We start from the raw sequence: 17,546 nt of genomic DNA, 5'->3' as shown, positions 1-17,546 counted from the left end.
AAAGGCACATAGAAAGCAAGTCTGCAATGGCATTGGTAAACGATGTCTCAGTTTCCTTCTGGCTGGACTTTCTCCTAGATACAGACAGAAGTGGGGTCCCTTCATGCTGAAAAAGGAGCCACAGGCCCACTCTGACATCTGGAGAGGCTCACTGAGTTTCTCCAATGGTTGGGGTTCACTCATTCAACACATACATACAAAACACTTCATTTGTGCATCGTTCTTCTTGTGACTTGGCATAATTTCATAAACAAGGCAGATGACAATCCCTGGGCCTCAATTCTACTCAGAGTCAGGTGCTCACAGTAGACACAATAAACAAATGGTATCTTCAGAATGTTAGAGGTGAAACCCTCATGGCCTCCTCTACGTATGGTGGCATCCTCCCAGATCCTGACTAGAATGACGGAGCGCAATAAGTATCAACTGGGGGGACTTAGGGTTCTGAAGGGCCTCTTCACCCACAAAACATGGGGGGAAATATGTGGACTCTGGCTGGGGAGAGACTAAAGGAGCCCTGGGGTTCATATGTCTTGTAATTCCCACAACAAGGCTGACATCTGGGGACTTCCCCTGCACGAGGCAAATAGTGAGTTCTGTAAATGGAGACTTAGGTCCCTTGCAAAGGAGACGTGAGGTTGAGGTCACAACTGGCCACTGAGAGACCCATCCCCAGCACCGTGCCTTCCCAGCTCTCCCTGTCCTCCTCCACCCAACATCTGCCCCTACCCTCCTCACCCCAGGACCAGAGCTGGAGCTTTAATGAGCAAGCTGCTCACAAATCTGCCTGGAGCTGCAGTCTTGAGTGCCCAGCTGCACAGTGCTGTGCTCCAGGGCCATTGGGAAGAGAATGTCAGTGGGACGCTGGGGTGCAGAAGGGTCCGTACAGCCCTGCTACATGGCCAGGTCTGCCCCTTCCAGGACAGCACTGATGGCTTGGGGTAGGGTGGGGCTGTCCTCTACACAGGCAGCAAGAGGCCAGGGACCCAGAACCACACAAGGGTGCCCTGGAGGGTTGTGTGGGAGAAGGCCAGGCCTCTGACTCAGCTGTCCACTCCATCACCAGCACCACCGGCTCCATTTTGTTCACCTGGCCCCCTGAAAACACTTCAGTTTGCTGCCAGGCCCTGCAACGGTCATCTTTCTGGATAAAGCTGGCCTTCAGGACCTTCACCTGGCCTGGACTGGGCTTGGAGGACCATCAGGGAATTGTCCTAGGCCAGTTGGTGCTTCCGGAGCCCAAGGAGGCCAAGCCAGATGGTGAGAAGACTTTCCAGGGCTGGTGTTTTCGGGGTACAATTCCCTTAATTTCCATCCAGTCATTTCTATACTTGGAAATCCCAGTGAGGAGTGACTGGAATGGTGACCTTTTCTCCTTTTCCAGATCCTGCTCCACCTCCTGGGCAACACGCATTAACAATGCTGGCCCTGGAGCCAGCGCCACCACTGCTGGCGGAACTGCCGCCTGCTCTGGAGCCAGAGTCACCTGTAGCCCTGGATGCACAAGGATATCGACATTCAACACCAGCACCAGCACCAGGGGAAGGACCCCCTCCAGGAACAGTGCTGGAGCCACAGTCAGCCCCAGAGTCACCCTGTCCCTGTCCCGGGACTGTCAAGAGCCAACACACTGAGGAGCGGCCTGACATCACCACCTTCCCTCCCAGGCTGCTGGCAGAGCAGCTGACCCTCATAGATGCGGTGAGCAGCTGGGCTTTGCAGGCTGTGCGTCTGGCACCAGCTGTCTCAGACCAGCCTCTCCCTGAAGAGCAGCCAATGCCCTGGGTCCAGTTTCAGCCCCACTTCTTACCAACCATGGGATCTGGATGAGTTTCCTCACCCACAAGCCTTCCTTGTCTGCATGTGGACAGCAGAGATGGGAAATCACCCGTGCCAGCTGCACAGAGTGACTGTGCAGACTGAATGACAGGGGATGGACAGAAAGCAGGACAGGGCAGGTGATCAGTGAGGGGCAGGCAGGGCCATGGGTCACTCACCCAGCTGCTCAGGAGCCTCACTACCCTCAGCACTTATTAGGTATCTCATGCATATTAGATTCTATGGCAGACACCCAAACAGAGCCCAAGGTTGCAGTTGCTGCAAGGAAACTGCACCGGTATGGAGAGAAAGAGTAGAGGGCTGATTGGGATGGGAGGAAGTAGAGGCCTCAGGATGGGCAGGCCTGAGCCACCTTCTAGTTCTTGGAGTGAGAATGGCCTGGAAGAAAACGTCACTCTCACTTTCCACCCTTGTTGGGTTCTGCGCCATGATGCATTCAAGGCCCTCGGTGGGCAGAAAACCAAATGCAGGGACTCCCACAGGTTTGGAATATATTTTAAAGTTTTCTGAGCTCCAGCTCTGTTCATGCCAGAGACTGTGGATGACTGTGAGCTCACTTCCTGCCTGGGACTGTGGGTGACTCTGAGCTGGGCTGTGCTGTGTCCGTGACACTCTCCTCCTCCCCGAAAGGAGCTGTTCAAGAAGGTGGAACTCTACGAATGCATGGGCTCCATCTGGGGCCAACGACATCAGAAGGGGAGTGAGCACGTGGCACCCACAGTTTGTGCCACCATTGCACACTTCAACAGGCTCACCAACTGTGTCACCACCTCCTGCCTCGGGGACCACAGCATGAGGGCCCAGGACAGGGCCAGGGTGGTGGAGCACTGGATCAAGGTGGCCAGGGTAAGCCATGGTTGGGCCTTGGGATTCCCTCTCTCAAAATGGGGAACTGCCTCTTCTCTGCCATCGGCTTTCAGGATTGGCATCTGTATCTCTAGCCTGAGCCCTGCACATCCCCTAAGCCCTTCTTCCCAGAGCTTCCCTGACCTTGACCCCCATGGCCCAGTAGTGGCTGCTCACTTCTGACCTGGGATCTTCCTTGGGTTGAACTGAAATCTTCCTAGATGAGTGACATTCACTCAGCCCCAGGTGTACCCTCCTGAGGCTCCCTGGGCCTCTGCTTCATTCAGGAAGGGAGATCTCAGCAGAGGGGGCTGAGGCTGAAGTGGGTCGGACTCCAACTCTGGACCTCACAGCTCACTCTTCCCTCTCCAGGAGTGCCTACGCCTCAACAACTTCTCCTCAGTGCACGCCATCGTCTCTGCTCTGCGCAGCAACCCAATACATCGGCTACACAAGACGTGGGCAGGAGTGTCCAGGTGAGGAGCTCCCTCCACGGTAGCACCAGAGTTGACCTAGGGACCCATAGGTCTCCCCATATGCCCTCAACGACTCTGAAAGGTTCTTGGAGAACAGGGACGGTGGAGGTAGGGATGGGCTAGTGGGTGTGGTCACTAAGCTGCCCTGGACTCCTAGGCAAGGATTTCTAACTCAGGAGGAAGGTTTTTTAACCATCAGGAACAGACTGGAGCCAATTGGAGGCTTTCAGGTGTTTGTACCCAGCAGTGGAACTGTGTCCAGCTGGAAGCTAACTGTGAACACGCAGGGGCTCATGTGAAGTGGAGATGGGCCAGGGGAGGAGCATGACAGTCACACCCTGGTCCTCTGGAGCCCTTGTCATCAGATGACCCCACTGGAAACTCTCATGCAGGACGATGAGATTCATTGAGTTTTCAAACAAAAGGGATTGGAACTCACAAATCTCCCCCGTGATTCCCAAATTTACCCTTTTTTCTTTCCTCTGTCCATAGCAAGAGCAAAAAATATCTAAAAGAACTCTGCAAAAAGGACACTGCAGTGAAGAGGGACCTGCTGATCAAGGTACAGTGGAGTCTGTGAGATGCGGCACAAGTGTTTAAGGGTCAGAGAAAAGAGTGAGTTTGGAAGGGCATTGGACCTGGTGTGCAGTGGTTATTTTGTAATGTTTTGACTTACCTACAAAAAGTGCACTTGAAAAATTCCCTCCAGGCCTACTTTGGGCAAACAGGAGGAAAGGTGTGTGGGTCCATGGGCGCGTGGGGGCACGGGGACAGGAGGTCCTGGAAATGGGATGTGGCAATGGCTGCTGGGCTTCTGAGTGGGGGTGATGAGCTGCAGCATTAGCAGCGCTCTGGCTCCCATGCTGGTCAATGATGCTGGCATGGAGCTTCCTCCAGGCTGGTGGGTGGTCATTGTAGGTGGGACTTTCTTCCTTCCTCAAACTGGCAGCAATTCCTCAGGAAGCCAGGCCTCTGCTGCTGCATCTGTCTGCAGCGCACCTCCATGGGCAGGGACTGCAGCCCACACTGGGGGAAACAACAACAGAGGAAGCTCATGTGCCAGGGAGTCCAGTAGACTGCCCAGCTATGGGTACCAATGGGCAAACTCAGGACACATGTATGTGCTCGCTGGGACTCCCCGCTCTGCCCTTTACAGACATCTGAAAATGGTCGTGTCACAGGATTCTCAACACTTAGCAGTGACAAAGGCTCATGACAAGTATCTGGGGGATCCATGCATTCCTAGGGGATCCTCCCTAACCAGATCTCAGAAACTCCATGCAAATGAGAAGGCAACATGCCACCCCACCCAGGATTCTGGAAAACCCTGCCATATCCGTCAGAGATGTCGCCTCAGGAGGCCACATCCTGAGTGGAGGAAGAGAGAGTTCTGTGCATGGAACTCCCCTGGGGAATCACTGACGAGGCCAAATCGTGGATTTGGCATGGCGCAAACCCAGTTTGTGTGGCAGAGACTCCGGTGGGGCTCAGATACGCAGGTGCCATTTAACCAGGTCTCCTAAAATGCCCTGTCCCTTTCCCATCACGACTCTGCAAGGCTGGAGTCCTAGACACTCAGAGACTCCAGAGAACAAGACCCTGATGGGTGGTGGTGCTGGGATGTGGGGTGAAGGCAGCCGAGACAGAGCCTCCAGTAGGGGAGGAGGTGCCCTCTCTTTTGGGGCCCTGGGGAGTCACTGCCCACTCTTGGTCTCTGTTTCTTTATCTGGAAAATGAAGGGATGCTGAGCCTGTAGTGCGGGCCTCACAGGGTGGAAATCAGGTTCGAGAAGAGAAAGCAATTGGAGGGTGCTCCTGAATGGTTCTTCCTCAGAGGGATGAGGGGGAGAACAATGACAACAGCTACAGGAAACAGTACTCAGGAGGCCCTGTGAGGTAGCTGTGGTTTTCATGGCTCTTTACAGAAGAGGAAACGGTCTCAGGGAGGCCTGGCTGTATGATTGGGTGACACACACAGGGAGTGTGGAGCTGGCCAGTGGTATGAACACTGTGCCAGGTGACTCACGCCAGTCCCTGGGGTTCCAAGTGTGGGGTGGCTGGGGTATAACTGGGGGAAGGGAAGACAGCCTCACTGTCCCTGTCCCTGACACCTGGCAGGCGGGGAGCTTTAAGGTGGCCACCCAGGAGAGGAACCCCCAGAGAGCCCAGATGAGGCTGCGGAGGCAGAATAAGGTGAGTGAGACTGTGGCATGGAGGGACCGCAGGGGATCAGAGGACAGGGCTCTTTTCCCCACCAGCTGGAGACCTCCGTATCAAGACAGCGGGGGCTTCCTCCCCAGCCCTGTCCTCCTATGGCCACTGGGCCTGGAAAACCTCCATTGGAAAGACCAGAGCAAGGGTCTGGGAAAGCAGAACTCAGAGTGGATGTGGGGAAGGGTAAGGCTGGGACCACAGGCCCTTGTGACTTGTTAAAATCCCACCATAGAGGTAACTAGGAGTGACTGCCAGACTTGGAGGTCAGCTGGAATAGAGGACGCAGAGAATAGGGAAAGGTAGCTGAGGGTCTTTGGCTGCTACAACTGGGAGACCTGGGGAGGGGGGTTCTGGGAGACAGGGGCTGATGGGATTTCATGGGACAGGGCCTTGGGCAGGCACCTCAGGGTCAATACTCATCACCACTACCCCTCCCACCTCCCCACCCCTCCATGGTACAGGGCGTGGTCCCCTTCCTGGGGGATTTTCTGACTGAGTTACACAGGTTGGATTCGGCCATCCCGGATGATCTGGATGTGAGTGAGCCTGGGGCAGGCTGCTTGGGAACCAGGATCCTGAGGCTTGGGAGGAGAGGGGCCTGGATGGAGCCCTTAGATCTCAGCCCTTGGAAAACCTCCTCTCCTGAGAGTCTCACAGCTGCTCCTGTGGGAGGGGGTGCCAGGCCCATCTCATTACCTCTGACTGACAGAGGCTCCATGGCAGTCACCAGTCCCTATCCCTGAGTGGTGAAGCTGCAGAGCTACCTGACTGCAACGATGCTGAGCTGTGGGCTGAGCTGGACTCAGCCTCTCCCTAGGGTAGTCCCATAATAGGAGGGTGAAATTGAGCCTTTCCAAGGGCAGGCAATTCCAGGGTCACTGAGCACTTTCTTTCTACGAGAGACCTCAGTTTCTCTGTATGTCATCTCAGAGGGTTGGGGCAGAAGGTCCCTGAGCCTCAGATCCCTTGCCCTCTGCCCTAGAGCCCGGAGCCTGAGGCAGGTTCATGTTCTGTCATGTGCACATCCCCTGACCCTGGTGGCCCTGGCAGTAGTGCAGCATGGGAAGGGATGGGGGGGTGCTGTTGTGGGCCAGGGACCTTTCTGATGGGCTCTATCTGACTTCCAGGGCAACAGCAACAAGAGGAGGAAGGTGAACAGCTGGGGCATTCTCGTTGGATGAGGTTGGGGATGTGGACGTCACAGTCCACCCTGGGCAGGACACTCCCTGGCTCCATCCTCTACATCTTAGGTTTACTGGGAGGGTTTGACACACACAGGAGGAGGAGGAGACCTATCCCAGTGGAGAGAGTGGGAAAGGCACTGGAATCAAAGACCAGTTCCTGCAGGAGGGGCTGTTCACATCCAACTCTGAGAACAGGCTGGGGGCTGCATGGGGCCCCTTCACAGAATGGCCCCAGGGACCAGCCCCTTCTCCCTGCCTGCCAAAGGTCCCCTCAGTGTCTTCCACCCAGGCCCTGTCAGCATCCTGTCCTCTGTCTCTAGGAGGTCCGAGTTCTGCAAGAAATGCAGCTGCTCCAAGTGGCTGCCATGAATTACAGGCTTCGGCCTCTGGACAAATTTGTCACTTGTTTCTCAAGAATGGAGCAGCTCAGTGAAAAGGAGAGGTGAGGGCCTGGCACATGGGCAGAGGGTGGGAGAAGGCTCTCCATTTTTTCTTAACGTGGTCTGGCTCTGTCGCCCAGGCTGCACTGCACTGTCACCATCTCTGCTCACTGCAACATCTGCCTCCTGGGCTCAAGCCCTTCCTCAGCCTCCCAAGCAGCTGGCACTACTGCTATCCACCACCGTGTGCGGTTGTTCTCCTGTTGTTGTTCTGGTACAGGTGGGGTTTCACGATGATGTCCAGGCTGGTCTCAAACTCCTGGCCTCAAGCAATCCACCCACCTCAGCCTCCCAAAGTACTGACAGTACAGGTGTCAGCCACCCCACCTGGCCTAGAGGAGGCTCTCCTGTGGACAGCTGCAGAGAGCCTATGGCCATGACTCCACTGCCAGCATCAAGCCCTGTTGCATGGGGACTGCTGGGGACCCAGGATTCCTGCTGGGCAGGCAATGAGAAGGGGCCCGATGTGTGGCTCATGGTGGCCTCACAGCTGCCTCTCCATCCTGCAGCTACAAGCTGTCCTGTCAGCTGGAGCCCGAATCCCAGTAGGCTGGAAACATCCTGCAGTGGCTGGGGCCCTATTGGGATGCTGGCCAGAACACCGGCTCTGCATCATCCTTCACCCAGACCGGAGACACCAGGAAACCACATCTAGGTGGCTGGCAGCTCAGCTATATCTTGACCCTGCTCCTCAATACCAGCTGCTTCTGCTGGCCAGGATCAGGTCATGGGACTTTTGCATGTCAGGCGGGAAACCATTTTATGTTTATTTTCTTTAGTGTATAAGTAACGGTTTTTTTTCTTAACTTTTGTTAAAATAAAAGTTTAAAACACTATTCAGAATGTTCTATAGTTGTTGGAATGAGAACAGTAACTCCAGTGCAGTAACCGTATATCAGTCTTTAGGATTCATCGTCTAGCATGTCAAATTGAGGCTATGGCTGAACAAGTCATGGAATAGCGTTCGCGTTACACCTGCCAACTGTTTAACATTTTCCTTCTTTATTCAAATTAATTATTGCTAACTCTGTTTAAGGAAAACAAAAAATAAAACAAACAAACAAAAAAACACTGAAAAACCACAGTATGTCACCCAATCTATGTCACTTGTTCTACTGACCAGTTACTCTCAAACCTAAATTCTAGTTAAATTCAAGTTCCACTGGGTTACTCTACTTTTTCAAGGTGTAAATATTTAATGAATCACTCAAATATTTACTGAAGGGCTGGAGATGGGAGGTATTTATGCCAGTGGTAGGGCTGGCCTTCTCCAGAAGTCCTGTGCACAAGGGAGCTGGCCATGAGTCACCAGGAAATACAGATAAACTTTTCCCACTATGGATCTTCCCAGACTTTCTGACACCTCTCCCCTAAGGGAACATCAAGGAAGGAGAGAATTGTTTGAACCCAGTATCTAAAGGATGTCCCACAGCTTAATTTGAATACAAGCCCCATTGTGGTATATCAGACAAAAACAAGTCAAAGAAATCAACATTTCAGGGTCTGAAATATGATACCCCCAAATCAACACAAAATAAACACTTCAATCCCATCCTGGAGCCACAAAGCTCCTATAAGAAAAGTGGGAGTTTATTTCAGCAAAACTTGTGTCTATGCATGCAGTTTGCAAAAAAGAAAGAAAACAAAAGCAAAAATTATCTATGGCAGCAAACCTTAGGCCATGCAATTGATTTGGCATTACTTTTTCTTTCTTATTTTTTATTCTTTTCGGATGGGACACAAAAATCACTGCTAACAAATATAAATACAAACACAGGGGACTATACATCATTTGAGAGCTTCTGCATGGGAAAGAGAAACAATGAACCATTAAAGAAGGCATCCTGATGAGTTCATGTCCTTTGTAGGGACATGGATGAAGCTGGAAACCATCATTCTCAGCAAACTATTGCAAGAACAGAAAACCAAACACCGCATGTTCTCACTCATAGGTGGGAATTGAACAGTGAGAACACTTGGACACAGGAAGGGGAACATCACACACTGGGGCCTGTGGTGGGTCCGGGGGTTGGGGGAGGGATAGAATAGGAGATATACCTAACGTAAATGATGAGTTAATGGGTACAGCACATCAACGTGGCACATGTATGCATATGTAACAAACCTGCACGTTGTGCACATGTACCCTAGAACATAAAGTGTAATAATAATAATAAAAAAAGAAGGCATCCTACGCATTGAAAGAAAGTTCAGCAGAAACATATCTGTGAAAGGGGTTGCAATCTAACCTGTATGAGAAAGTAACACTACTCTGGGAAAATGAACAAAATCTAATACCCAAGCTAAAACTGGGCAAAGAACCTCAACAGGCACATCTGAAAAGTAATCATGAAATTGACTGACAGGTCAAAGAGAAGCTGCTCAGCTTCACTAATCATCACACACATGTCCAAGTGCAAACCACACTCAGATACCTCTCACTCTAATTAGGATGAAACTTACCAAAAAAAAAAAAAACAACAAAAAAACCATACATTCGCAGGCAGTGGCCAATGTAGAAGTGCAGAAAAAGAGATTTTATACACTATTGGTGGGAATGTACATTACTATACACACGAAGGAAAACAGTTGAAGGTGCCTTAAACATTTTACAACTACCCATTCACCTAGGAATACCACCACTGGTTACACACAGAAAGCGCATGAAATCTGTTATGTTGAAGAGATATCGGCCTTCTTATGGCAATTGTAGCACTATGCACAATAGCGAAGGTATCCAATCAACCTACCTGTTCATGCACAGATAAAGGGATAAAGAAACTGCGGTACACAATGGAATCCTCCTCGGCCATAGAAATTCATGAAACCATGTCATCTGCAACAATGTACAGAAACCTGGAGGACATGATCTTCCATGAAATGAGCCAGGAAGAGAGAAATAAACACGGCATGATTCCATGCCTGTGAGAATGAGATCAACTTTGTCTCTAAATGACTTTATCTCCTAGTAGAACATTCCACAGTAGTGAAGAGAGCCTGGGGGTTGGGGGGGCAACACAGGAACTGGGAAATGGATGCCATGTTACACTCAGATGACAGGAATAAATTCAGCTGTTCTACTCCACAGCAGGATGTCTAGAGTTAACTGTATGCTACCATATTTTCCAAAAAAGGCTGAAAAAAGGGATTCTGAATATTGCAACCACAGAGAACTAATAAATAATAACTACACAAGGTAACAGAGATAGTCAGTCAATCACTCGCTTTCATCATTACACAAGGTACATATGCATGGATTAAAATGTCCCACTCTACTCTTTAATTGTATAACTTTACTAGAGAGCTAATTGGTTGTAAGGACATAGAAATAAACAATGCTGAAGTTCATGTGAGACCAGGAAATGCCCTGCATTTCCGAAGAAATTCTGAGAAATCCAAACTACATTGGATGCATGACACTCCCTGATGTGAAATTGCACTCAAACTCTGGAGACCTGCTTCCACATGGATGAGTGGAAGAGAACAGAGAACCTGTAATCCCACACACTTCATACCACCTGATGCTGCATGAAATACACAATGATGAGTAATGGGGAAAGAACTCCCTTTTCAAAAGTCTTGGGATAAATGGCGAACCATATGCAGAAGAATAAGTAACACTAGGCATCTACTTCTTACGATGTATCAAAGTTCACTCAGATGAATGAAAGATGTAAATGGAAGACCTCAAAGTACAAAAATCCTACAAGAGTCCCTAGGAAATACCCTTCTGGACATCTGCTTTGACAAAGCATTTATATGCCTAACACCCCACATGACAGTGCAACAACAGCAATAATCGACATGTGGGACCTAATACACTAAAGAGCCACCACACAACACAAGAAATTACCCACAGAGTAGACAGACGACATACAAGATGAGAGAAAATGTTCCCAAACTATGCACCAGACCAAGTTCTAATATCCAGAATCTACCTTAAAGACCTTACACAAATCAATTAGCAAAACCACCCTCATAATTAATAGGCAATGGATATAAACACAGACTTCTCAAAAGATGATGATGAGCAACCAACAAATTGAAAATATGCTCAACCTAATTATCAGAGAAATATAAATCAAAAGCACAATGAGATATATCTCACGCTGGTCAGAATGGGGATCACGTAGTTAAAAAAAAAAGACACTGACGAGGCAGCAGAGAAACAGGACACTGGTCCACTTTTGGTGAAAATTCAAAGTAGTTCAGACACCATGGAAAGCACTTTGGAGAGATTGCTCAAAGAACTTGAACTAGAACTACCATCTGACCCAGCAATCCCACCACTGGGGTATACACAGAGGAAAAGAAATCCTTCTCTCCAAAACACACATGCACACAAATGGTCATGGCAGCAGTATTTACAATGGCAAACACGTGAAATCAGCCTAGGTACCCGTCAACAGTGGATCAGAAAAGGAAAATGTGGTACATATATACCACAAAAAACTAGGCAGCCAATAAAAAAAAAAAGAGAGAAGGAAATCATGTCCTTGGCAGCAACATGAAAGGAGCTGGAGGCCATTATCTAAAGAGAAATAAGGAAAAAACAGAACACCAAATACCACATGTTCTCACTTATAAGGTGGAGCTAACATTGAATACACCCTACCGTAAAAGTGAAAACAACAGACACTGGTGACTATCCGATGAAAAAGGATGAAGGCATGAGGTATGTGCCGAAGACCTACCTGGTGGGTACACCCACTGCCTGCATGATAAGGTTGCTTGGACCCCAAGTCTCAGTGTCATGGAATATACCAAAGGCAGTAACTAATCTGCATTTGTACCCTTTAGTCTATAATAAACATAGAAATTATGTCACAAAATACAAACTTAGAAGTTAAAACCATGAATGAAAAACGCAAACTTTTATAATTATCCAAACAATCTTTTATTGGCATAAACTAAGAAAGTGGACAGAATGAGTAAACCAAATATTCAACCCCAATTTACATATAGTGAACACGTTTTTCAAAAGAACACCAAAAAGATGCATTTGGAAAAAAAGAGCCTGTTCAATAGATGATTTTGAGCAAACTGAATATTCACATAGAAAACACTGAAATAGGACCCTTATGTCACGCAACACAAAAATCAATGCAAAATACATTAAAGACCTAAAACTCAATTCTGAAACCACAAAACTCCTACAAGAAAACATAGGGTGTGCATTATTTTAGAAAAGAAATCCATACATGTAGGCTGCTAAAGGTATTTTAAAACATTAAACCAAAGGAAACACTCCAAGAAAACACTGACAGACATGGTAATGGATTGGCATTTTCACTGAAAAGCTGGAGACCCGGTTCCACAGAACAGTGGAACACATTAGAAGACCCAGATATAAACCTGCACACATGAAACCATCGATATTTGAAAAAAAATCAACAAAAATAAGCAATGGAGAAAGGACTCCCTATCAACAAGTGGTGCTGAGATAAGTGACCTAGCTAGATGTAGAAGAAATAACACTGGGCCCCTATGTCTCACCATGTACAGAAAGCAACTCAAAAGGAATCAAAGATTGAAAAGTAAAACGCTGGGCTGGACACAGTGGCTCATTCCTGGAATCCAAGCACACTGGGAGGTCGAAGCAGGTGGATGACTTCAGGTCCTGGAGTTTGAGACCACCCTGGCCGACATGGTGAAGCCGATGTCTAAGAAAAAACCAAAAGTTAGCTGGGGGTGGTGGCACGTGCCTGTACTCCCAGCTACTCAGGAGAATGAGGCAGAAGAATCACTTGAACCCAGAAGCTGGAAGGTGCAGTGAGCCGAGATCACTCCATTGCATTCCAGCCTGTATGAGAGAGTGAGACTTGGTCTGTAAATAAATATGTAAATACATAAAATCCAATACCTGAAACTATTAAAAAAAATCCTATATGAGAATCTAGCAAATACCCTTCTTGACAGAGGCTTTGGCAAAGCATTTATATGTCAAGTCCCGAAAAGCAATGGCAACAAAAACAATTACTGATAAGTGGGACCTAAAACACAAAAGAGCTGCTGCACAGAACAAGAAACAACCACAGAGTCAGCACACAGCCTATAGAATGAGGGAAAACATTCCCCAACTACACATCTGAAAAACGTCTAATAGCTACGATTTACCATAAAGACCTTAAACAAATAAAATCAGAAAAAACAACAACAACAACAAGTTATAAAATGGCAAGGAACATGAACACTTAAAAGGAGGTGTACCAGTAAATAACGAGCATGAAAACATGTTCAATCTCACTGATCATCAGAGAAATGCAAATCAGAAACATACTGAGATAAGATCTACACTGGTCAGAATGGCAATTATGACACACAGTCCACAACAATAGAGGCTGCTGGGGCAGATGAGCAAAGAAATGCAGGTCCACTGTTGGGGGAAATGCAAACTAGTTCAGATCCCATGGGGAGCAGTGTGGACATTTCTCAAAGAACCTAAAAGAGAACTACCACCCAACGCTGCAACCCCACTCCTAAGGATCTATACAAAGGAAAATCCTTCCATCCAAAACTCACATGCACTCCTATGTTCACGGCAGTACTACTCACAATCGTAAAGACATGAATCAGCCTTGGTGCCCATCAGCAGTGGATAAGAGAAAGGAAATGTGGTACATACACACCACGGAACACTACACAGTCATAAAACACACATACATGCTCTTACCAGAAACCTGGACAGAGCCATAGGCCATTATGAACAAAAGGCAAGAACAGAAAACCAAAATTTTCAAAACACCTACAAAGGTCAGTTGTGAATGTTCTCTCCACAGAGAAATCATAACTCTGGAGCTCGCGGAGGTGCCAGACTCTGAAACTTCATTATGATGCTACCTTTACACAGATCAAATTTTCCCTTGCACCCGCTGGTTATACACACCTACTCTACGGCAATGAAACTGCCGTCCCATTTTGGTAACGCTCATTCTCACCGGAGTGAGATGATATCTGAGTGTGGTTTTGATTGACTTCTTGTGAGGATCAGTAATGTTGATTCAGAATCTTTTACCTGTGCATCCTTCTCAGGTCTTCAGATTCTTTGCCCAGTCTTACACATCAAATTGAAACAAGTTCATGATAACTTGGCAAACATCTCTAACCACAGCAAAATGTAAATCAAAACCACACTTAGATATTGGTAACAGGTACAGAGTGACACTGAGACACAATGAATCTGTTCTGGTGTTCTATTGCACAGCAGGGTGACTAGGTGACTAGGGTCAACAGAATCTAGAAAATTTTTTCAAAATCAGCTGGAAATTACGGTTCTGAATATTCTCTCCACAGAGAAATAATAATGATGAAAGGTCACAGAGATGCCAGATATGATGATTTGATCATGATACTACACATACCATATGTCAAAATGTCCCTTGCACCCTTGGGTTGTGTGTGTGTGGGTGAATATATATACCCACACACACACACACACACACACACTGCAAACAAAACTGCCATCAAATGTTGCTAGTATTCATTCTAACTGGAGTGAGATGAAATCTGAGTGTGATTTTCACTTACACTTTTGTGTGCATCAGCGATGGTGAGAATCTTCTCTTTGACCTGTGCATCAACCTCATGTCTTCAGGTCCTCTGCCCAGTCCTACACAACAAATTAAAAACAAATTCACAATAACATAGCAAGTACCACTTATCACACACACACAAAAATAAAAAACACACTCAAGATTCCATCTCACTCTATATGCAACAGATGCTACCAGAAAAAAGTTGAAACATATGAAAACACAATCCAATCAAGGTGTGGATTTCCGGAGGAGGCACTTGTCTCCACATGTGGCGGGAAATGGTAAACTAGTATGCACACTAAAGAAACCACTTGGATGTTCCTTGAAATCCTAAAACTACAACTACCATTTTCTCCAGCAATTCTATTCCTAGGTATATACACAGAGGACATGATCAGGACATGGAAGACATTATCTGTCATCCCAGGTGGCATTCAGCCCTATGCTCAAAAGCCAAGAAAAGAAATCAGCCTACCTGTCTAACCACAGATGAAGGGATGAAGAATCTCTGGTACACAGACAGGATGGAATACTTTTATGCCATCAAAATTCATGGAATCCTATCATTTCCAGCAACATGGCTGCACCTGCAGATATTCTGTTCAATCACATCAGAAAGGCAGACAAAGACCAAGCCCGCATGTTCTCACTCATGTGGGAGCTGAAAACTTTAACTCACTGAAGGTGAAAATACAGTAGTGGTCACCACAGACTAGGTGGAGGACAGGACCTCAAGGACTGGCAATAGGTACACAGAGAGTTACAGGAGAGGAATACATTCCGGTATTCCACTCCAAAGCAGGGCGATGATACTTAACAATATGGTTATGCCGTTTTCAAAGTAGCTACCAAGGAGGATACTGAATGTTCACACATCGAAGATATCAAACTTACACGTGGTCACAAGCATGGGAAACTCCCTGATTTTATCCATACTCAAGGTATACAAACAAGTATCACAATGTCCCAATGCACCCCTAATTCTGGACATGAAGTGTAAAACAAACGTTTTATGAAATGTGAACAATACACGGCTAAATGTTCACATGGATCCACTGAAGACCCAAGGAACCTGAATATGCAAAGCAATTCTAGGGAATACACACTCAACTGGAGGCCACACACTCCCCAATTTCAAATTACATGTAACACCTCCCCTCATCCAAAGACTACAGTAGTGGCATAAAAATGAATCCATCAACCTAGGGACTTAAGAGAATCTAAATACACACCTGCAGTCAACACATTCTTTTTCAAAGAATGCCTAGAAGATGCAATGAGGCCATGTGCTGTGGCTCACACCAGTACTTCCAGCAGTTTCAGAGACCGAGTTGGGTGGACCTCTTGAGGTCAGGAGTTTCAGACCAGCTTCGCCAAAATGGTGAAATCCTATCTCTAGTAAAAATACAAAAGATATTAGTCAGGTGTGGTGGTGCACAGCAGCAATCCCAGCCACTTGGGAAGATGAGGCAGGAGAATCACTCGAAGCAAGGAGGCGGAGGTGGCAGAGAGCTGAGATCTCAACACTGCACTCCAGTCTGGGTGACAGCATGAGTGGGACTGTGTCCCCAAGGGGAAAAAGGATGAGATGAGGAGTCAGCAGTCTGTTCAATTGAGCAGTCTGAAAAGATTGGATAGCCACATACAAAAGAATGAAATAAGACATTGATGTTATACAATACACAAACACAAACTCGAAATACATTAAACCCTAAACACAAGACCTAAAAGCATAAAACTGCTGCAGGAAAACACAGAGTGAGCTTAAGTTGAGGAAAACCTGAATCTAAGCTCACAGGATATAAAAGCAAACAACAGACAAAAGAGAAAAATAGAAAAAAAACCACTTCCAACAACAGAAGTCAAAAACTCTAGTTTTTGTTATTGACTTTACCTTACAAAAACAATCACTGCTACTCAGGCACGGTGGCTCACACCTGTAAACCCAGGACTTTGGGAGGCTGAGGTGGGTGGATCACCTGAGGTCAGGAGTTTGAGACCAGCCGGGCCAACATGGTGAAACCCCTTATCTACATACAAAAATTAGGTGGGCGTGGTGACAGTTGTCTGTAATCCCAGCTACTCAGGAGGCTGAGGCAGGAGAATCACTTGAACCCAGGAGGCAGAGGTTGCAGTGAGCCAAGATTGCACCACTGCACTCCAGTCTGGGCAACAAAGTGAGATACTGTCTCAAAAAAAAAAAAAAAGAAGACGTTCAAGTGATCAACCAACATGAAAAAATGCACACCCTCAGTGCAATGCAACTCCCAAACACAATAAGATATCATCTCACGTTGGTCACTATGGGTAATTTTCCAAAGTCAAAACAACATGCTGGTGAGGCAGCAAAGGAAAGGGAACGCTGCTACACTCTTGGTCAATGTGAAAACTAGTTCACACTGTGGAAACCAGTTGAGAGATTCTCAAAAAACTTAAAACACAACTACCATCAGACCCATCAATTCCACGACACTTGGTATCTACCTAAAAGACAATAAATCCTTCTATCAAAAAGACACATGCTGTCCCGCATTCATGGCCATGCCATTCACAAGAACAAAGATGTGGAAGCATCCTAGCTGACCAGCAACAGTGGATTTGAGTTTTTGTTTTTTTTTTTTTTTTTAATATGGTGCATACACATCACAAAATACTACACAGCCATAAGAAGAACACACAATCATGTCCTAAGCAGCATGGATAGACCTGGGGCTTATTATGTTTAGCAAACCAAGGCAAGAACAGCAATCCAAATACTCAAAAAAAGAAAAAAAAAGAAACAAACAAACAAAAAGTCTAGAACTTGAGTGATGAATGTCAACTTACAGAACAAAACCAAAGCCAAATTTTTGAAGACAGGAAATAGTGTGATACTATCTTTTGTGGGAACTCTTGGCTTCCCCCAAAATTAGAGAACTGGGGAGAAAGAAGCCTCAGCTCAGAATCTGTGACTGGGTTGGAAATGGAGGCTGGAAATGTGCTCAAGGTCAAACCTTCCTCCTCCCTTCAAAGG

The 17,546-nt window shown here is 47.1% G+C and overlaps 1 protein-coding gene across 1 annotated transcript in view; it reads right to left on the bottom strand.

Moving 5' to 3' along the window:
- Nucleotides 1–3,559: 3,559 nt before the first annotated feature.
- LOC123567285 (uncharacterized) overlaps nt 3,560–17,546 on the bottom strand; it is an 84,173-nt gene continuing 70,186 nt past the window's right edge. Inside the window, exons 12-13 of the mRNA XM_074003206.1 lie at nt 14,526–14,607; nt 3,560–4,187 (exon numbers count right to left, since the gene is read on the bottom strand). Coding sequence (XP_073859307.1) covers nt 4,118–4,187; nt 14,526–14,607 — 152 coding nt within the window. The 3' untranslated portion in view covers nt 3,560–4,117. The remainder of the gene's footprint in view (nt 4,188–14,525; nt 14,608–17,546) is intronic.

This window comes from Macaca fascicularis, chromosome 10 (genome assembly GCF_037993035.2).
Source record: "Macaca fascicularis isolate 582-1 chromosome 10, T2T-MFA8v1.1".
Lineage (NCBI taxonomy): Eukaryota > Metazoa > Chordata > Mammalia > Primates > Cercopithecidae > Macaca > Macaca fascicularis.
This window is presented reverse-complemented; position numbering and strand designations above follow the sequence as displayed.